This window comes from Colias philodice, chromosome 25 (genome assembly GCF_061535455.1).
Source record: "Colias philodice isolate Cphi_HAF_F1 chromosome 25, ilColPhil1 Martin Lab GWU primary, whole genome shotgun sequence".
Lineage (NCBI taxonomy): Eukaryota > Metazoa > Arthropoda > Insecta > Lepidoptera > Pieridae > Colias > Colias philodice.
In genome coordinates, this window is record NC_143110.1 from 8,451,993 (window position 1) to 8,474,304 (window position 22,312).

The 22,312-nt window shown below is 31.3% G+C and overlaps 3 protein-coding genes across 3 annotated transcripts; 1 reads left to right on the forward strand and 2 right to left on the reverse strand.

Moving 5' to 3' along the window:
- Nucleotides 1-334: 334 nt before the first annotated feature.
- LOC149477559 (uncharacterized) lies at nucleotides 335-4,100 on the reverse strand. The gene is made up of 5 exons (XM_089711052.1): nucleotides 4,082-4,100; nucleotides 2,899-3,048; nucleotides 2,440-2,721; nucleotides 872-2,368; nucleotides 335-452 (listed from the first exon to the last, which is right to left on the reverse strand). The coding sequence occupies exons 1-5, from the start codon at nucleotides 4,098-4,100 to the stop codon at nucleotides 367-369; spliced, it is 2,034 nt and encodes a 677-aa protein (XP_089567178.1). The 3' UTR covers nucleotides 335-366.
- Nucleotides 4,101-6,428: 2,328 nt separating this feature from the next.
- Nucleotides 6,429-13,986, forward strand: LOC149477560 (uncharacterized). Its single transcript, XM_089711053.1, has 8 exons — nucleotides 6,429-6,476; nucleotides 7,063-7,259; nucleotides 8,356-8,420; nucleotides 9,677-9,745; nucleotides 10,043-10,126; nucleotides 10,559-11,257; nucleotides 11,482-12,885; nucleotides 12,998-13,986. Exons 1-8 carry the CDS (start codon nucleotides 6,429-6,431, stop codon nucleotides 13,984-13,986), a joined length of 3,555 nt encoding a protein of 1,184 aa, XP_089567179.1.
- A 2,553-nt stretch (nucleotides 13,987-16,539) lies between these two features.
- On the reverse strand, nucleotides 16,540-20,920 carry LOC149477561 (uncharacterized). The gene has a single exon (XM_089710520.1). It carries the CDS (start codon nucleotides 20,573-20,575, stop codon nucleotides 19,919-19,921), a length of 657 nt encoding a protein of 218 aa, XP_089566646.1. The 5' UTR covers nucleotides 20,576-20,920; the 3' UTR covers nucleotides 16,540-19,918.
- Nucleotides 20,921-22,312: the final 1,392 nt, after the last annotated feature.

The window sequence follows — 22,312 nt, forward strand, 5'->3', positions numbered from 1 at the left end:
ATCTATGTACTTTTGTAGGTTAAATTTTTGCATTTTATTTGTGGGCTCGGTCCGTGCGTCGCTGTTTTTTTGTAGTTTTCCAAATTGCTTTACAGTTATTTCAGTAATTCTAAAGAACCGAAAATCATTAAAACCTATTCAGCTTTATATAAATGATGCAACAAACGCGACTTTACGGATTCTCTAGAATAATTTAACATCACCTCTTTTCTGTACCATAACTTGTTTAGGTACTGATTGAACAAAAACGTCATCGAAATCCGAAAGATCTTGAAGTGTCTTGTCCATGATGTATTTGGGAAATAAAATATCAAAATACACAAGAAATATTGTACTTTATTGAAATTAAATTGAAATGCTTCACACTTAATGATGTTTTATTTGATTCTTCTGCCTTGTTTTCACGGTTGTCGTGCTTAGCTTTTTCTCAGGCATTTTGCTCGTCTTATGACCTGAAAACAGATGCAACATGATATCAATAAAAACGTTTATCAGTGTATCATCAAGATTAATAAAAAAAAAATATAATCAGAGACAAACTGAAAAAAGCTCGTTTGATTATGCGTAGGTATAACTGCCAAGGAAATATATCACAAACAACATCGCTAACAAAAATCTTTGATACACTTTATTGCATACTAGCGGTCCACCCCGGCTTCGCCCGTGGTAAATATCCTTTCGCAATAAAAGGTAGCCTATGTTCTTCCTCAGGGTCTAAAGATTATCTGTGCCAAATTTATGCGTGAAAACCATACATACATACATACATACAAACCTTTCCTCTTTATAATATTAGTATAGATAATTTTGTAGGTCGCTATTTTACTAGTAATCAATTTTTTTCTATCATTATACAGACTAAAGTACTTACTCCTATGTTTTTTCACACGACGTGTTACATTTCTGGTTCCATTTTTATGTCTTCTCTTGGAATCTACGGCTGGCTTGACCTTCTTATGTAGGTATCCTGGTATTATATTTTTAACACGATTCATAAAATTTTGGAATCCATTTGGTGACCTTTTGATTCTTGGTACAATGTTTAAATTGTCTTGCCATCTATATATTGGTTCTTCATATTTTGAAAGCTTTTTCTTTGTTATATCATCCAGCTGTTTCTTAGCAATTTTCTTGATCATGTCTGGTGTGGCCTTCTTCTTCTTCTTTAACATTCCACGAATCCCTTGTTTAGATTTCTTCAACAATCTTTTCACTTTTTGGAGAAATCCGTGTTTGTTCTTTTTACGATTAAGACTTGGAGAATTCCTTTTAAAAGGTTTGTTGGCCATTTTGCTGATTCTTTTAATATCATTATGTATTTTTATCAAATTCTCCATGACTTTCTTTTCACTGTTACCATCTTTTATCAAAGACATTCGTCGTCTTTCAGCAAATCCACGTAAAATTAAAACGTCTTTGAGAGTATCTATATCGCCTGATAATTCTAAATGAAATAATTTCATTTTATAAAGCCTTTCTGTTGGAATACAATTATTTATATCAGCCATTCTATTTTGCCAGTTTCTACCGATTTCTTTCAAATTATTAGCCAAATTGTATTCATCGTTCAGTTTTGAATGTACACCAACAAGTTCGTCAGTATATAATTGATTTATTATACGCTTTATTAATTTCATTACATTTTTCGACAATAAAGAGAGAATATTGCCCTGCGGTGTGCCTTTATCTAATAATTCCAGTATATTGTTCAATAATAAAATTGGATTAGTTATTCTAGGTTTATCGCTGATAAAACGTCTTCTAAAGTTATTGTCTGTAATATTTTTGTTACTTTTTACGTTATTCTTTCCAGGCAGATTTTTAACATAGTGTCTCAATGCCCTAATGAGGTATCTTAATTCATGGGCAATATTCGATGATTTTGGTAACCTTTGTATTACAGCAATGTCTCGTATAACTTCTCCAATATCTTTTTTCAATTTCAGTTGGTACTTTTCTAAAAGACTGCGGTTATCAATTCTAAGAATGTTACTTAGATTTGCATCATCTGTTTTATCTATTTTAAAGATGATAAAGCGAAGATCAGTGTTTTGAATTTTGCTACTATTGGTTATGTTAGATACTTCAAAACCAACGTATGTATTGATTGAATCCAACAGATTGTCTCGTATATTAATAAGTTCACTTAGCTCTTCCTGTTTTTCTTTAATTATATTCTCCAGAGGATAAAAACTATTCTCAGTTATATTTTTGATGAAAATTGTGATGTTATTTGTATTATTTCTTCCAATATGCGTATGTAATGCTTCTCTTTTTGTTATATTATGAGGCATTATAATGTGAGTTAATAGTTCATTTTGCTTCTTCAAATAATCAGATAATAACTCATAGGCATTTATTGGTAATTCTAAAATAAAATTATCTTATAAGATTTTGTAAGAATATTATTAAGTAAAAATGAATAAATTATAGGTTTACCAGCTTTGTAAGAACCTTCATTAGGTTCAACGACACAAGAAACATTATCAAGTATTGATGTAATGGCATTTGTAGTTTTGGTTACATTTTCAAGCATATTGAAAAAATCTTTATAATCAGATAAATTATGCCCCTGAATATGACCAATAGTTGTTTTATTTATTTTTTCATCCACAGTGTCATTTCCTTCTTCATCAGTGTGAACATCATAACCAATGTCTATTAAAAATTGTTCAAAGTTAATTAACTCAGAATCAATTGTATTTGTGCGCTTTGTTGTTTCTGAAAAATAATATAATGTGTGATATAATATATAGTCTTTTTTGGTGTGTAAAAGAATATAAGATATACCCAATATGATATACTATGATATACTCACTTTTGCTAAATAAAATAGAGTAAATTGTACCAAATTTGAAACTCTAAAAATTTTTATAAAGCTACTAACAATTTACTTACTATCTATTTCAACGTGTTCTGTTTCATTGTTAATATCCTCAAAATCAAACGGACTTATCCCATACATCCATTTTGAAATATCTTCGTAATTTCTCAAACTTTCTTCAAAGTCAGGAGATCTTTTTCTTCTTCTTACTAACACCTTCTCTTCTAGAAAATTTTAAACATATAAATTAATTAATTTTAAGAATTAGAAAATTAGGGCTAAAATATTTAGTCAGCTGTATTAAATGTTAAATTGAGATCTATCCACTAAAGATTTTATGCACAACGTTAATAATGCACTGTTATAAACAATTATTTTATTAATAAATTATATTTCCGCCCGCGGCTTCACTCGCGTTTTCAAAGAAAAACCCGCATAGTTCTCGTTCCAGTGGGACTTCTGTGATTAAAGCCTTAAATAATTCTGGGTCTTTCTGTTAGATTAAATTCTTCTGGGTCTTTAGTTACCTACATACCAAATTTCACATTTCATTGCAATCGATTTTCGTGAAAGAGTAACAAACATCTATCCATCCTCATAAACTTTTACATTTATAATATTAGTAGGATAATAGGATGACCTACTAGAACATCGATAATAGTCATCACTCATCACATACCTATTTGATATCAGAATAACCTTTCCCTATATTTGAAATTGTATTGTAAGAAACCAAGGTGAGACCTCTGATTTAAAACTCATTAAATTAATATATCGCTTTGTTTCATCAATATTCATCCCGCAACCACTCTCTGCTCGCTTTTATTTTATTGGTCAATAATTTACTCAGAAAAGACAGTCCTGACTCGTCACAAACATACTACAAGTAACCTTAACAATTTATTTATTGACAATTTGGCGCCAAAAACAATGTCTTATAATTTCGGATGAAAATTTACAATTCACTTCAGAAGTTTAGTTTATTTTAATGAATAATTAGTTAAGTACTTAAATTAATTTTAGTTAGAGTATTTTTCAATAATATGAGGTCTATCATAATCGTTGCAGTCTACTCAATAATTATTATTTAAAGGTTATGGAATTATATGTTTTGGTGCAGTATATAATTTTAACTTATTGATTTATCGATCGATTCATTGATTGAAGTTGCTTGTTTGTCTCATCAATCAATCAGTTCAATATTTGCATAATACATTAGTTAGTAATCTTGAATTATGGATATAAGTGTAACTGGACCTTCCAACAGATTCTCCATAGCAATAACCAGGGTTTGATGGTCGACCACCAGTTCCGGATCAGGTCTACACTTTTGCAGCTGGCTGCAGTTCCATCTGCCGATCATGTCGCAGTGGCAGACTGTACAGCCGACGCATATGTTTTCTGTAGTGAAATTATTCGTTTTAAAAAATATAATTGCATGTGTTTATTTATGGTAGAGCATTTTATGGATGTCATTGCTGAAGTGTATTGTTTTTTTTTGGTGGAGAATGTTAAAGAAAATGTGCACTTTTTTATGGAATCTATAATTCTATCTGTCTTGGACGTAAACCTAGTATGTATACAATTACAGTAGGATACTCTTTTACAGAGTAAAACATGTTCAGTTTAAAAGCTTTTTTAACTTGAGGTGAAACACATCTTATACGAAAATATTTTAAACTCTATTCACAAAAGCATGCATGAAATAAACATACGTACTTATACATTTTAAAAACAGTAGTCCCCTTTAGTGAGGTCGGGTAAAATTTTATAAACTTCTTAATAAAATAGAGTTACTTACCGATAGAGCAGTCAGAATATTGCGAGACAAACGGCACACAATCCTTGAATATTGGTGGTGTGGAAGCTTAAACAATTTAATTATAAAGAAGATTAATATTTTCTCTATTATATTTATATTTTACTAGCTGATCTACGCAACTTTGTCGGCCCTTGAAAGGAAAATTATTTCCCGCTTTTGGAATATTTTTCATGAATGCTCCGTTCCTATTGTAATTTCTTGTGACACTATCAGATTACGATAGAAAAAGAAACAACAACTATGCTAAAGTATTTAAGTTTGAAGTATTTTATTACATTATTTCATAAGGTATTTTAATTTATTTAGTTATTATCTTACCGATATCAACATAATCATATAACATTCCATCAATGACTCTCATTTTCGGGTCATCCTGAGTGACGTCATCAGGATACAAAATGTTCTTAACTTTACCATAATATTCACTCCTGGAATTGTCTGTGAAATACGGAATATAATTGTTGACAAGCGCGATGGATACTGCAAAAAAAAAGTACATAATTTATAGAAAGAAAGGAAAGCTATGTTCATCTGTGAATATTTCCGGTGTTCGAACAAATAAAAGTATGTCTTATTTTTAGTACTTAGTATATTCGTTGTTATAGCGACAATGGCAATATACATTCACTAAAATTTTCAAATGTCTTAATTGTAATTGGATTTTAGACTTTGAACATCGTCAACGTCGAAATAAATCATATCATAATTAGTTGTTAAAAAGTGAATTATGAATAATAGCCAAAAATAATTCTAAATTAAAAAAATATAAATGCGATCTGAAACATCCAACAACAAACAATTGAATCAAGCGCCTCTAGCGGAAATATTTGGAACTAAAATTTTAATACAATCAATTATTCAGTAAACATTTTTTGTTGATAAAAGTTCAGATATAGATTATAGTAGGCTTAGATAGTAGGTATTACTTCCTTGGCAAAGGGAAAAGCGGGGGAAGCTTACGCAGGTAAAAATAGTCTTAATTTTCATGCGCAAACTTTCTCTACTATTCCAAACTTTTCCGAGGTATGTACCAGTAACAGTACCCTCTTTTACACACAGTATGTAATAATGAAAGATATTTAACACATACCGGAGGTAGCGCATAGCACGAGGAGGACGGACGCGCGCATCGCAGGAACAATGGATCGCGTTTCGTAATTTGTTTACAGCTAGTGGAATGGGGTGGACTCAGATGTAAGAGTTTAGATGGGAAATTTACAGTTATTTATTCATTTTCTGAAGCAGAGAAAAGAGAAACGAAGACTAATTAATATCAGACATGTTCAAAGACATGGTCTTTTTTCTAAAATGGAATCTCTTCCATGTTCCTTGGCTGGAATAGAATAGCAATTTACTGAAGAGTAGGATGCGATAGACATAGCTTTTCTTTTAAAGGATTTTTACGTATTATAAGTAATATACTGGCATGTACAAGACCTACAAGACCATACTCAGATACATATTATTTTTTATTTTTTTATTTACAGCTAGTGGCATATTATTAGGTAAGGCGTATAATTCGTATTTTGTTTTTGTGAATTTATATTATGCATTTGTATGCATTGTGCACATCATGTAATACCTAAAGAACATACAACCACTTTGTAGCAAATTCATTTAATTGAATTTGAAACCAAACTCTATCGTCTTCGTCATCGCTAATAATTTTTGTAACACAATTACCAAAGAAAGTCCCGCTCTGTGGCGAAACGTGTAAAATTGCAATGTTTACAAACAGAGCAGCCGTGTTACAGTTGCACTTACCGATATCAGTCCTTCACCATGTTGCTTCTACTGCTCTTGTTTCAGCAAGCAACGGCTGGTGAGATTATTGTATTGTATTATAGTGTAAATGTTTTAGTTTTATTATTGGAAAATTAGGGGCATTACCGAAACGATGGTTTTCATATCTGATGTTCATTTGATTTTAAGAATCATGTAAATAGTGCCTATAAATAGATTATTTGCTACTTATACAATAAAGCTGTTGGAAGATTTACAGGACTAGATTTAAATGTAGATGACGGTTAAATTTCTAAAGAGGATTTAAGGAAATTAAATGCTTATGTACATTGTACATCAAATAAATTTGGGTAAAAAATCTGTTTCACACTTACTTACTTACTTACTGGAGTGGCGCAGGGACCCAAAGTGAGTCTTGGCCTCCGACAATAAGAGCTTCCATTTTACTCTATCCTGTGCCATCTCTTGCCAGTTCTCGATTTGGAGGGTGCGCAGGTCTTTGGCGATTTCGTCTTTCCAGCGGTACCTAGGACGGCCAACCGGACGGCGTCCAGGCTGTTTCACACACTATGTTTTATTGAAACTTCTGTAATCTGTTCCTATTCTTAATCCTTTCTTGGCACAAAAATCAATGTCGTTACTTCTGTATTTTTATATCTTTACTTCCTCAGACCTACCGAAAGCTCCCAGCATAATAAAGAACATCACATCCTGCCCTGACGTCGGCTACTTCTTCCAGCGCGAAGTGGTCCCCAATGCGATAGACCTTGGACCTTGTCTGCTCTGCTTCTGCAGGGAGCAGTCAGCTGTGTGTTGGAGACGGGAGAGGAGCCGTTGTGATACCAGTAGTTATAAGCATTATGGTATAAGGTATGTAGGTGTTTTAAGATCTAGTCTAATGCCAGTCACTTTTGAAAAATATAGGAATCCCACAAGAATAGGATGTATGACAAATACTTTTTCCTAAACAAACATTCGTACGAATGTTTGGACGAAAATGTTACCCATGTAAATATAATATGTTCGTTTAATTATCTTACTTATAGTAAATTGCTTGTCGAGATAGTTCTGAACTATATTGGGAAGAAATGAAAAAGTTGTCTCCAGAAAATTCAGAATTACGGATTTTGTTAAATATACAAACTAAAAATTACAAATTTCGATTTACAAATACATAGGTAAAAGTTTGGATAGAGATATTGTGACAGTATTAATTTTTCATTAAGTTAGTGAAAGTTAATTAAATTTGTGTTGATCGTATTTTCTTACTATATTCCAAATATATTCCAGACAATCGGTGTCAGATTTTACATAATATTGTTGAAACAAAAGCTCTACATTTCTTTGACACGTGTGTTTGTATCATTTTCTTGTAAGATGATTGAATTACATTCCATGTTTTGCCTAATTGTTGAATTAAACTAAACACTTACATAATATACGAGTTACGTTACATTTACGCACTACTTTGTGATTAAAAATTATATTAAAATTTAGAAATATTTGAATTTAGTTTCTATTATTAAAGTAGTCTATATAAGATGACTACATCTATTTTTGTTTAGATCAACAATATTTTTTGCTCATTCACTGTAACAATACTAGTTTAGTCATCATACTGTCACCTTGTTGTCACCCAATGGATAAATAGCATCACTATTTCAAAACTTTATGATAAACTAGCTGTGCTCCACGGTTTCACCCGCATTGCTCCGCTCCTGTTGGTCTTAGCGTGATATATTATAGCCTTTCTCGATAAATGGGCTATCTAACACCGATATAATTTTTCAAATCGGACCAGTAGTTCCTGAGATTAGCGCGTTCAAACAAACAAACTCTTCAGCTTTTTAATATTAGTATAGATATTAAAATTTTTAATGCTGATTTTTGTGACATATTTTTTTATGGATTTAATATATTCCTGAATTACCTGGTACAATCGTAATTTATTTATTTTTGGTTACAGAGAAACGAGAGTCAAACGAAGTCCTGCTTTTACTGATATTTTCTTCAGAGATGCTGCAAGAGACAGTAAGTATTCAATTTTTGTTAATTTTCTCAGTTTTTTAAATCCTCGATCTTAGACTAAGGTCATTGAAACTAGTTTAGTATATTTATTTAAATTTTTTATCTTGAACTTTATTTCAAGGAAATTACTTGAGAGTTTTATACCTATTAGAAGCCTACCTTACGTTAAAATATTTGAAAGCCTAAAATGAAACAAACTACATTCTCATACATTTTGAATAATATTCTTAGAAATACATAAGGTTGAATGCATTAAATTGGACTACGTAATTCATTACGAAATGTACTTTGGTGTTGACTTTTGGTATGGCGATAAAAAAATACGGTCTATGACATAATTCCATTTGTGTTTTATGGTGTCCAATTTAGTTTTATTTACTAGAGTTTACTTAAGACGTACTTAGTTTGTTATTTGTACGTACCTAGTTAGGTAGGTACTGTATCTAAAAGAACTTGTATGATAATCTCTACAAAAATTTCATGTTGACGTTAAAATATAGGTATATTTTTTTTGGGTTTGAAATTAATTACAATTTACTATGCACAGTTTAACATAAGAAATACGCTTATTTGCCTCTGTCGGTTTTACTTATAATTAAACTTCTTTAGGCGCGTTAAGAGTAAAATTACAAGGTCGCGTCATGGCAATACCGACACGTCATGGAGTAAGGCGATGATTTCGGTATCTTTGAATCTTGCAAATAAGTTTTACTTCTGACATGTATGCTCGGCACACGCTCTTTTTTGATACCTACCTATACATTAACGTTATACATTGCTAATTCGATCACATTATGATTTCGGATACATTACATATTATGTCCTTGTAAACGCAAATTAAGTTGTTTCGCAGTTCATTGGTGCCAAGTGCCGGTATCCCTTCCTGGATATGTCGAATAATAATTATATGTTAGCATTGAAATGTTCAGGAATGTTACATTTTTGTACTTTCGACCGCCTCTAATAACGAGTCTCTTACAACTTTAGGTTATCGTCTAAAACTGAGTTCTAGGTTCGATTCCCGTTGGTGAAAAAAAAAAATAGACTGGCTTCAATGAAAATAATCTGTGACTTTTAAATACACATTCAGACATAATTAAATAGAGCATTTCACTTTTGATTGTGTATAAAAAATTATAATTTTAGTGATCAGTATTTGATATTTTTCAAATTACCTACTACAAGGATTTTCATTAAATTTAGTACATAGGTATTTCTATTGTGTTGCAAGTGTACCTATTATATCAATATTTTTTCAGTTTTCGACAAGCGAATTTCGGAACAATGCAAGCCATATGAGTCGAGTTTCAGTGAAGGATGTCCGCCAGGTGACAATTTATAAATATTTCATACGGTTTTGTTACGCATAATATTGAATGAGTTCTTGAATTTGTTTTAATCCCATAAGAAGTACATATATTATACTATTGAAATATCAAATTTGCGAAAAGGAAGGCATCATGTAAATTAACAACTCGCAGCCTCTATCCGGTACTATAGCTACATATTAATATTATTTTGAATTATTTTCTACTTTTAATAAAATGGATAGCCATGATTTAAATTTAAACCATTCAAAGCTTCTTTTTACTCATATTCTATACTATTTATTTATTTTTTTGCAGCGGATTGGTGCATAGGATGTACAGTATGTGACTGTGATGCTAACGGCCGATGGGATTGTCATATATTGAGTTTCTGTCCCAATAGTAAGTATTTAATAAACTGGAATATTATACCTAATTCCCTAAAATAATATAGTTATTGTAATAAATTCGGACATCTCAAGGGTCAGCCAGACCTCTATTATAGTTACTATAATAATGTAGATAATCTCTAATTTAAAAAAAATATCGAGTATATATTCACAAAGAAACTTCGAATCTTGATTACATCAGTTGGTATGCTGGGAAACTTGTTTGCAACAAGCTACCACAATAATAATATTATTATGAAATCATATTATGGTCATGAGAATGCAGATTTCTTTCATAATATAATATTTCGGTAAATCATGGTAGAATTGTTTTTCATCTATTAATATTCATCTAATCCTCCTTGATTTAGCAAAGACACTGATATATTATACACGGCTCTTGTCAGTATGTGTGATGTTATAAAACGTGATATTTTTTTTACAGAAAAAGGCAATAAACAAGACACCAAACAGAAAGCACCGTCAAGAAAAAGGATTGTGAAGAGGAATGATAAAGGTATCGGAAAAACGGGTTGGACGAAAAAGGCACCGAATGTGAAAAGCACCAAACCACTTAAGAAACCTAAAAAACAATATAAACCACCATCTAAAAAGCCTCCCGTAAAGAAGCCAAACGCAAGAAAAAATAATATGAAAACTAACAAAACAAAAAAAATGCCTTCTATTAATAAAACACAAAGAAAACCGAAAAAGCCAACAAATACTAAACCTGCTAACAAAAAGTTTATGAATAAAAAGCCGTCTCCACAAGAATTATCTAAAAAATCCTATCGAAGCGCTCTACAGAATGTGAAACATAAAAATGATACATACAAGTTAGCGGAGGCCATTGTAAAAAGAGTTATGTCTAAAGTGGACAAAATAATGTCTGATAATAAAATTAAAAATCAAAATGCAGCTAGCAAAGGTAAAGTAGTTCAAAAACGTTCAATGCAAAAACATTATCATAAGAAGCCAACGCAAGCAAAGTCTAAAAATGCTAAGCAAAAGAAGACTGTGAAGAAAGTGAACAAAAAGCCGTGGAATAAGAAAGTAACATTGAAAAAGCAAACAGGGAAGCCAACTAAGGGAAAGAGACAAAAGAGGAGCGTAACATTATCGGAAAATATCTACAATATTGATGGTAAACTTTTTTGTAAATATTCGTATTTTTTTAACACAAGGCCAGCTTTAAAATATGCAAATGATGTGTATAGTAGAAACCATACTCTACAATATACTTCTTATGAACATTATTTTGAATATATCATATTATGCTTGTAAGATGCTGTGTTCATATCAATTGCTACAATGTTAGAAATGCTATTTACGCCTCAGTTTTAATATATTTTTTAATTTTTATTTCAGTGCCTACACCAGCGCCCAATGAATCGAACAACTTCACAGAAATAAAATTAATGGAAGAAATGCATCTTAATTCAACCACACTATCTTCTCAACCAATAAATTATTACAGATATGAAATCAATACCGATGAAAAAACATTGAATGGTACCAGAAGTACTACATACGATGGTAATGAGATTATAGAAGATAACAATACTGATTTACAGATTAATTTTAACGATATAACATGTACAAAAGGTAATAATAACACTAAAATTGGTATGTATTTGATGAAATCCAAAGATTCTAAGTATAAAAAGTATTACAATGGATGGGAAGATCACAATGAAATATTAACAAAACATTTGGAACAATCAAATGACACAAATCAGAAATACTTTCATAAATCCCAGAACATTGAGAAGAAAATTAATTCCACGTCTTATTGTAGATTTAAAAATATTGTTAAATACTTTTTCTTCGCTCTACATTCAAATAATACCGAAGAAATTAAAGCAAAAGTAAAGAAAATCAATATTATGTCCGTGTTGAAAAATTTGATGAAAACTATTTTCGATAAAAATAAAAGTAGAAACAAGAAATATATAAAAGGACCGTCACAACAAAAAAATATTCTTAATGCACTCTGTAAAAACTTCGGTGCATGCCATCCCAATTTAAAAGATAAAACATTGAAAATAAAATTGAAACATTTAAAACAGGAGACTTATGATATCCTAAAGATTGTTAGAAGTATAAAAGGGTTGTTATATTTATTGAATAACAACAATAATGTAACTTTAAATACACGACAAAAGAATGATGTTGAGAAATTAAAGGCCATTTTAAGGGAACATTACTTGACAGATCCCTCTCTTTTTAATGTAACGGAGACGCAACGCGTCCAAGTTAATTATATAAAGCAAAACGCTCAGGAATTTGTAAAGTCACTTGAAAAGTTTGCCTTAACACTGAGTGATGTCCTGAATATAATAGAAAAGCAAAGTAAATCTAAGAATAAAAATTATATTCGGTCATCAAGATGTACCAAAAATTTAACAAAACACGACAGTGTTCCAACCACTGATGATAAAATAAATAGATTAAAGAAATTGTTATTGAGTTATAATTTAGTTCAGAATAGGTTCATGTCCAAAATGTATAATGCTTTATTAAGTTTACAAGGTAACGTGAACAGCACAGATATCAAACCAAAAGAAACAAAAGGTAATAATAATTCTACTCTCGATGCTTATTCTGAAAGAGTTATTAAAAATCTAAGAAAGCTTAAGAATTTAAGCCAGAGATTGAATCCTAAGAAACGGTTTAAAAGGGAAGCAATGGGAGATGAAGACGCTATTGAATATTTGTTAATGCTCATGGAATATTTACTGAAGCAGAATAAGCCTGTAGATGCGACCCAAGGTAAGAGTTTTATTATAAAATTTATATAAATAATATTAATAGGAACAGATTATTTCTTGATCAACATTATATTCTGAATTCAAAGTTTATTAATGTCCTTTTTTGTTTCCAGTAAATGATGGAATTGATTTATTGTTAGAAGCCATTAAAAATGCACCTGATATAAAACCTATAAAACCTATAAGACACAATGTTGTTAAATTTAAACCTGTGCGACCAAGTCCTACGCGAACTACGGAGTCGTTAGAAAACGATTCGAGAACTTTAAATACAGTTGAAAATAAAATCATGAATGGCGATGACAATCTCTTGACGGCAATTGAATCATTTGGAGAAGGTCATAAGGAAAGTATGAAATTTATTAAGATTGACAAGCATGTTACACCTGCTTATGATTCAAATGTAAACATTCATAATGCAAGGAAATTTAATGTAAAAGAAGAAGAAACAAGTGACTCGGTTCCTGTATACATAAGCACCAAACAAGATTCAGCGCACAAAGGATATGAATTCGAAGATAAATTAATAAAGAGCAAATACGATATTTACAATGCCGATGCCGAAGAAGAATATGACGGTATTGAGACTTCAACTAAAAAGTCAAACGCAGATGCAATGAAACTTGATGATTATAAAATTCAAATAGAAATAGAAAAAGAAAAGGAAAAGCTTCAAAATAACATTGAAACAGACATAAAAGAAGATAAAGATGAAATCAAAACGACACTTGACACTAATACAAAATACGACAGATATCAAATTAGTCCAAAGCTGGACTGGGTTGAAGATAAAATGGATCAGGATCTCAAAATGTCCTCTCCAGTAACAGAATCAACAACGAAATTAACTACTGAAGCTCGTCGAACACACAAGGCTCGACTTGTTACCCGAACAAGTAAAAAACGCATGGACAAATACGCAAACCCAGTTAGTAGTATGTCTAGTGAAGAAATAGATACGAAAAAGCATAGCAAAAAGAACATAGATGATAGAGTGAAGCCAATGGACCTTTTTAATTCGTTGGATTATAATACAGACAAACTGGAGATCGAGTCGGATTCTAAGGAAGATAAAAATGATGCGTTCTCTGATTTCGTATGAATAAATGTAAATTCTATGAGGACATATTTAATGAGTGATGCAGGTTTGTATAGTAAAGGTAGTCTAATCAAGAGGTCAGGACGAAATAGTAGTTTCTAGTAGGTATTTATAATTCGACCAATGAATTACAAAATTATAAATTTAGCATTGAAAACAAATACTTCTTCCGAGTTAAACAAACCTTAGATTCATGTATTTGAATGTACTTTATTCTAGTGTGTCAAGTGTTAAATAACTTTAAAATACCATGACAAAGATTATTATTATTGTAACTGATAATTAATTTGGGCATAAATAAATGGATTTACTAATAGTTTTAGATATAATTAAAAAACTTTATTCTTGAAAAGCCGTGATAGATTTAATTGCAATTGAAAGCTCAACATAATTCGAAAAGAGCTTAACCAATACAACTGGACGATTTTTAAAACTATTTATTTATCTCATCATTATTTGAATGAAAAATTTAGATAACAATAGTGGCACAATAGTGCCCAGAGTTCTTGTTAGGTTTAGCTCAATATAAATTATAAACTTGTGTTATATTTTAGGTAGTTCACAATATATTATTTGAAGGTTGATAACCTTGTTCTAGAAAATGTACGCAAAATCATTTGCAATCTAAATTGAATAAAACTTGTATCAATGTAGTAAATAACTGTGTTACGTGCAATAAAATAGCAATAAGTGTAAATATTTATATTAAGTTTGTATTCTAAATAAATATTATTAATTTAAATTGCGTTTTTATGTTACCTTATAAAAAACCCATTCTGTCTGCCAGTTTGTTTAAAGCAGTGATTAGTTTATGAAGGAAATAAAGAAAGATAATAGAAGCAATAATAAAAGTAACTTAATATCTTCTTCATAAACACACTTTACAAATTATTATAATTTCAAGTTCGTGAGGAACTTGATGAATTTTAATGAACCGATGCAGACGGTAGAAATAAATTCAAACTCCAACATTTATTAAGCTATTGCATAGCTTCTATCGCGGGCCTTGTATTGAGCGCGGGGACCGAATCGAGAAATTCCGTAACGAAAAAACCTCACGCTCCCCACTCCGACGGGCTAGGAGGTGTGGCTTGAAGGCATGCTATGCAATAGCTTTACCGCGGCAGTCCCCGAGTGCCACACGTCTTTTATTTCTATACTTTTGAAACGTCATATCACATTTTTGATTTTACCATTCAATAATCAGTTTATAACATCAATTAAATTTTATTAATGAATGTATACCTAACTAAAATGCATACCTAATATAAATAGTTAAACAAGATAGAAATTACATAAATCGGTTTTAAACCCGTTAAATTTATTTCCGTGGTCACTAACCACAAACTACATTACCGGAAGCTAATCTTATTAACGAAATGTGATGAAATGGTTATTTATAAAATTCTTTTTAATTAAGTAATCATTGTACTTAAATCGGTCAAGTGTGTGGCGGTACGTGCGGTGAAGGGTTCCGTTGTTACAAGCGAATGTTTCGCATTTAATTTACAATAATTAACCAAATTATATTAATTAATTGTAATATAAAAATTGGCGTTGGTCGGCATGACGAAAAACCGAAAAAATATATGAAATTAATGATTGAATGAAATCTGACAATTCGTTGGCGAGTATAGCTTACTTAAGAGACCTCATAATGGGCAGCGTTTGCCCAACAAATGATCGGCGATGTTGGCCTCCAGGCGATTATGAATAAACGTCTACAAATATGACGGCCGATCATATACATTCAGGAGCTCTACACTATATTGTGATTGCCTCTTCTCGCCCAACGCTGACCATTGTGAAGAGAGCCCATAAGGTTGTATTTCTGATGAGTGAACTATGTAGGCTTGGTGATATGATACTGATCATAAGTTCTATCTTTTAGCTGGAGTGCTGAAAATTTTGTAATAGTTTGAATAAGTATGATCGATGGATTGATAGAGAGATAAAAATATAATTATTATATATAGATGATTCGTTTTAAAATTATTGAACCCTGAATTATAAGTTATTAGTAAGTTATTAGTATTCATTAAAATATAAGTTATTAGTATTCATTAAAATAAGAAAAACGCATTTTCTTAAACATTTTAGTCAAAGTGATTTGCAAAGTAAAATCAAAACAAAGATTAATTCACATGATATATATAATGTATTTGTCACGACATTAATTCGAGTCCCTTCTAATAGCATTGATATTTGATGCATTGAAAGTTTCTAGATCATTCTGAGCAAAGGCCTTCGATATCGGTTCTATTAGCCGCGAAAATTATTCTCCAATGCAACAAATTAATGTGTTAAGTTATGAGATATAGCGATTATTCACTAAACATAAAGATTTAGATATTACCGAAAAGTATGTTTCTACTTTCTATATTTAGTAACATCTGATAAAAGTCTTATCTCGGAGTTTGTTTGTTTGCGCTAATCACAGGAACTAGTGGTCCGAATTGAAAAATTGTTTCGTTGTTATATAGCCCATTTATATCACGCTAAGACCAACAGGAGCGGAGCAATGCGGGTAACACCGCGGGGCACAGTTTTTTTTTTTTTTTTTATTTTATTTAACATAATATTAATTCTTATGATCTAATTTACATTGATGCAATCATAAACTCATTCAAGTTTTTCTGTGCACCATAAGCCCACAAACCGCTACATATGTTTTAATACTTATTGTTAGTTCTTAATCCTAATAAAAATTTTCTAAGTACCCTCTACTTGGAAAATTTTTAGTGACGAGCGACATCGGTAATCTTGCTGGCCGTGTAAACATACAGTATGATCCTTCCGTGAATCTATAATTTTGTATTATTTGTATTTATATTTAGATAAAATTAGTAATAAGTTCTTATTATTTTATGAATGAACAGTTTAATTATATTTTAGAGTTATTAGAAGGTTTTTTTTATGATAGTTTATTTATATTCACTAAAAAGTATTGCTTTAGTTTGAATTTTAGGTTTTTGTGAGTAATTGAATCTCTTAAAGATATAGGTAATTTGTTGATGAGACAGGGTACGATATAATTTAACGTTCTCTTCCCGTGAAGGTTTGTAAAAGATGGAAGTCTTAGCGTAGCGTTTGTGACGCTACGAGTTATTATATTATTATGAGGCGTTTTTTTAATTTTGTTTATGTCAATATTAAAGAATTCCTCTTTTAAAAGTGTTAGATTAATTTTTTCATGTATCGGTATGATTTTACACAGTTCAAATAATTTACGATAGTCATTTTTATATTTAGCCTTAATGTTATATGGAACGATCGTTTTAAGTAATCTTAATTGGAGTGTATAAATTTTGTCAAGATTGGTCTTACAAGTCCGTCCGTAGCTAGACAATCCATAGGCGATTATTGATTCGGCTAGTGATTTGTAAAGCAATAATAAAGTTTTGTAGGGAATTTTGTGTTTAATTATCGAAAATTTAGCCAGGATACACCTCAATTTATCACACACTCCGTTAATATGTTCTTGCCAGTTCAGTCTGCTATCAATAGTAACACCCAAGTATGTTTGATAATCTACAATGTCTATAGCGTTGCAGTTACAATGTGGTGAGTTATTAAAATTCTGATTTCCGTGCAAGCATTGGTGTTCGTGAGCTAATAGTCTGGGTATATGAGAGCTTCTGTTCTGACTAGAGCTTATGTACATTAATTTTGTCTTATTGTCGTTAACAGCTAGACCTGCGTCATGTGACCATCGTAACAATGAGTTAAAATCCTCTTGTAACTTCTCGAGTGCTTCGCTTACGTTGTTACCAGCAGCAACGAGACAGGTGTCGTCGGCAAATTGATAAGTCTCACTGTGTTTAATGACATTTGTAAGGCTATTTACGTACGTGAGATAGTGCAATGGCCCGATGACCGAGCCCTGCGCAGTGCCCTCCGTAGCAATAACAATGTCACTAGTCGCATTACAGACTCTAACAGTGTATCTTCTATCGTTGAGGTAGTCCGAACACCAGTCCAATAGGTTGCCTCTAATACCGCTGTCATGCAGGCACTCTAATAGTCTATCGTGACAAAGCGTATCAAACGCCTTACTATAGTCTATAAATACTACTAGTACATGTTTTTTGTTATTTAAATGTGAATGGACGCTGTCGGTAAACGCTGACAGAAGTTGTGTTGTGTTCTTGTTTGGCCTAAATCCATATTGATGATTGGTTAAAATTTTATTATTTTCATAGAAGTCATATATATGTTTGGCAATATATTTTTCAATAATCTTATCAATAGTAGGCAATATTGTGATCGGTCTATAGTTGGTATAATCTGTTTTTGATCCCTTTTTATAAATCGGTCGGACAATGCCGGTTTTAAGCACTGATGGGTAGCTACAGGATTTTATACATAAATTAATTAAATTTGTGATGACTGTTTGAATTCTTGTACATATTTTTTTAAGTCACAGGCTCTAATACCATCTATCCCTGGGGCTTTATTATTGTCTAAGCTCATGATTATATTTTTGACTGCATCAGGCTTCGCGGGTTTTAGTCGCATAGTGACCTGGGCCGAAGTTTTGTATTGTGATTTATTAAGTAATGGCATTGAGCAGTTAGGGGTAATATTTTTTGTGCTATTTTTAAAAAATTGTGCAAAGTTGTTTGCAATCTGTTTGTATGACACGTTAGTTTTTTGAAATGCATTATTAATTGTATCATCAATCGACCTCTTAATTCTACCAGTGATTCGATTTAGTATTTGCCATAATTGTCTAGTATTATTCCCGTTTGCAACTATTTCTGATTTGTAATAATTATTTTTAGTTCTATTAATTAATTTATTAGCGTAATTTCTCGATTTGTTATAATTTTGCTTTAATATTAGGTTATTGGGATCTTTTATCCATTTTATAAATTATGTATCTCTATTCTTGCAAGCATTCGTAATTTTCTTGTTTATCCAATTATTATTGCGATGTGTTGATCGGTTTTTTTATTTTAATTGTATATTCAGATTTTTTATAACACTCCCGAAATTTAGAATTAATAAAGTTATATAATGTTTCTGGACAGTTAGTATCATACGATTCCTCCCATTGAATTTGCTCGAGATAGTTAAGAAGTTTTGTATTATTAATACAAATCTTTTCTTTGGGAACATCCTGTGTTCGTGTACCAATGCAAGCGAGTATCACCGCGCGATGATCGGCCAGTGTAGTACCGAGTGCCGCCGTGAATAGGTCTTGTGAGCGGGATCGTGCAAATATATGATCTATACAAGATTTACTTAGTTTGCCATTATTTAATTCTAGTCTAGTGTGTACAGTGATCCCGCATACAAGACCCATTTCATATAACATGTTGTTGTATTTATGCTTTACAGGATTTTCACTCTTAAGGTCTATGTTAGTATCGCCTAGTAGATATAATTCAGTGGTGTTAGTGAATTTTTTAAGTGTACATTTCAATTCATCAATAAATAAAATTTTACTTAAGTTAGGCGGGCGGTATACCGCGCATATGTTGGCAGTGTAGTTAGTGTTTGTGGTTATAGAACAAAAGATGCTTTCAAAGTATTTTGTTTTTGCGTTTATAATATTACATTTAAGATTGTTATTGACATATAATATTATACCACCGCCTTTTCTATAGTTACGAAGAGCTTTGTACATTCGGTAACCGCTTATTTCATATAATACACTATTATTTTCTGATACATTAGCCTCTGTTAGAATTACAATATCAATGCATTTGTTTGATTTACTTAAAATTTGTTCAAGTGCGGTGAAGTTTTTTATAATCGATCTTATATTAATATGTATACATAATAAGTTGAGGTGACTGTGAGGAATACAATTTAAAAAGTTATTGACATTACTACAATCATTGATTTCGATTATATCATTACAAAAATTAGCCATTTTTATAGACAAAGTTAATAATATAAGTGCAGAGACATGAAATTTCTTACTTAATTATTCCTTGTTGTTAGTCAATGCATGTATGTCTTTAATGGACCGTAAAGTAATAATTTTATCATTGTCTCCTTTGCGTGCTTTGATTAGTCCCCTTTTAAACCACACATACTTGTAGTTGAGATTATTTTTCAGCTCCTGTTTGGCATTCCAGAACAATTGCTTATGATGCTTTGTCATGGCTTCGCGTACATAGACAACGTTGTGGTTAGTTTTTTCGTTCGGAATTAATGCTGCAACTATTAACTTTGTACTTCTAGCTGCTGTAATCCATTTTTCCTTCACTTCTTCGTCAATCAGTTCAATTAGTATATTTGCTGTTTGCTCCTTCCGCCCCTGTAGTCTCCGTGCACTTTTGATGTCTTGTTTAGGCTGGTTAAGTTTATTTGCGATATTTTCAGTAATTAATTGAATGTCTTCCTTTGTTTGGTTTGGTATATTTGATATTTCGATGTATTTTCCTAGCTTCTCCTGTTCCGCCTCCTGTATTCTTTGTTCCAGGGCGCCGACACGTGTTTCAAGGTTGTTATTTTTATTTATAAGTTCTGTGTTCTTCCTCTCGAGAGCTTTAATTGTTTTTTTGAAGCCCTCGATGCATTCCATAGCCTCGTCGAGTTTTGCGCTATGAAATTGCAAGGATTCGTGTAGCTGCGCCATTTCTTTTGATCGCTCTTTCTACGTCTTTTGAGATGTTACTTAGTAATTTTTTTGCATCGATTTGAACCGGTGCATCACTTTCGTCATCGTCCTCTTCAGGCGTAATAATTGATGTACGTCTTGGGAGTTCTTGCTGGCATTCGTGACACGTCCACTCCAGATTGGGGGCCGCTTTTAGGGCAGTAATCTGTTTATTTGTTAGCCCCGCGCACTTTGGATTTAGATGCACTATCCGTTCACACTTGCAGCATTCTAGTCCCGGAGAAGATTTTGATAGGTTTCTTTTGCAGGAGTCACACTTAGACATTTTTTTATTTTTTATTATAACTGGGGGTAGATGTACTAGGCGTGCGTTATTAACGGTAGCCGGTTGGAGACTGAGTGACTTGAGTTAGTAAGTTACTATACATTTATATTTAATAAAAATAGGCAGTCACTTAAAGAATAAAATATAAGTTTTTCTTTATACAAATATTACTCATATACAAAATACAAAATGCTTCCAAACCATATTCTTAGGGTGCTTTTCCACCAATAATGTGCGAGGAATGTATTTGTAAATAATCAATAGTGTCGCTTCAAACGCTAAGTGCTTCAAACTTTCTTCTAAATTAAGCGATATGATTGGTTATTTACAAAAACTGCTCTATTATAATAAATCACTGCACTAATATTCAACAAAAACTAATTCAAAAATATGCACTCACTTGCGACGCGTTTTTTCTATGTGATTTTGAAACGCACTTTCCAAACACATTTAATTACACAGCCAATCATTAACTCCAATAGATGTATAATTAAATACGCTTATGCTTGCAATTGGAGCCTCATTTCTATGTCGTAAGTCGTTCCGCTGCGATGCCGCGTTTCCGCTTATAATTGCAGCAGTCACCAGTTTCCTTTTTAGATAATATTAAATTGATGTAAGGTTACTTAAACTATGATTAAAAACTTCTGGATAAGTTCTGTTTAACTATCTGTCAGTTGAAAGGACGATGTTTGAAAAGATACATCAACAATGTTAGGCTATCAGTGTAGTGAATTACACTACTTACACAAAATTACTATGTAACATAATATTATATTAAGTAACTTTTAAAGCTTAAAAATTTAAAATATTAAACAACAGGTTACTAAAAAAAGTTACAGTTGAAATTTTGAATATAAACAAAACGGTGTAAAAACAAAGATCTATAAATAGAATAATTTAAATATACAAGTAAACACCTGATATTTTAATATTTAAATGAAAGTTGTTTTATAATAAATACGACAATCAAAATAATGATTATTTTTATACTATTAGGTACATGCATAAAAGCATGTTGATATAAGTTGAACTGAAATCATTATTTCCTGGTGTACAATTACAATTTAACTATTTAGGAAAAAATTAAAATTCTGGCATTGGCACAGAAAAATTAAAATTCAAAAATAGAAGATAAAAATATGCTGTCTATGGTCATAGCTCGACTAAAAATAAATAAAGTTGTGTATAGAGCGTTCTTTAATTAAAAAATAAATGCGATGATTTTTAAAATCAAACCATGCTACATACTTGCTTTGTTTTGAAAATAGAAATATCCCAATTTTTATATTACCTCTATATTACATTTTATTAATATTATTTTATTACCACAGTCCACACATAAAACAGCCTTTTCAGTTTAACTTTGTACAGTTTAAGCGCGCCAAATTGAAAACCATAGCATGTAAAATCAAATTATTATTCAATAA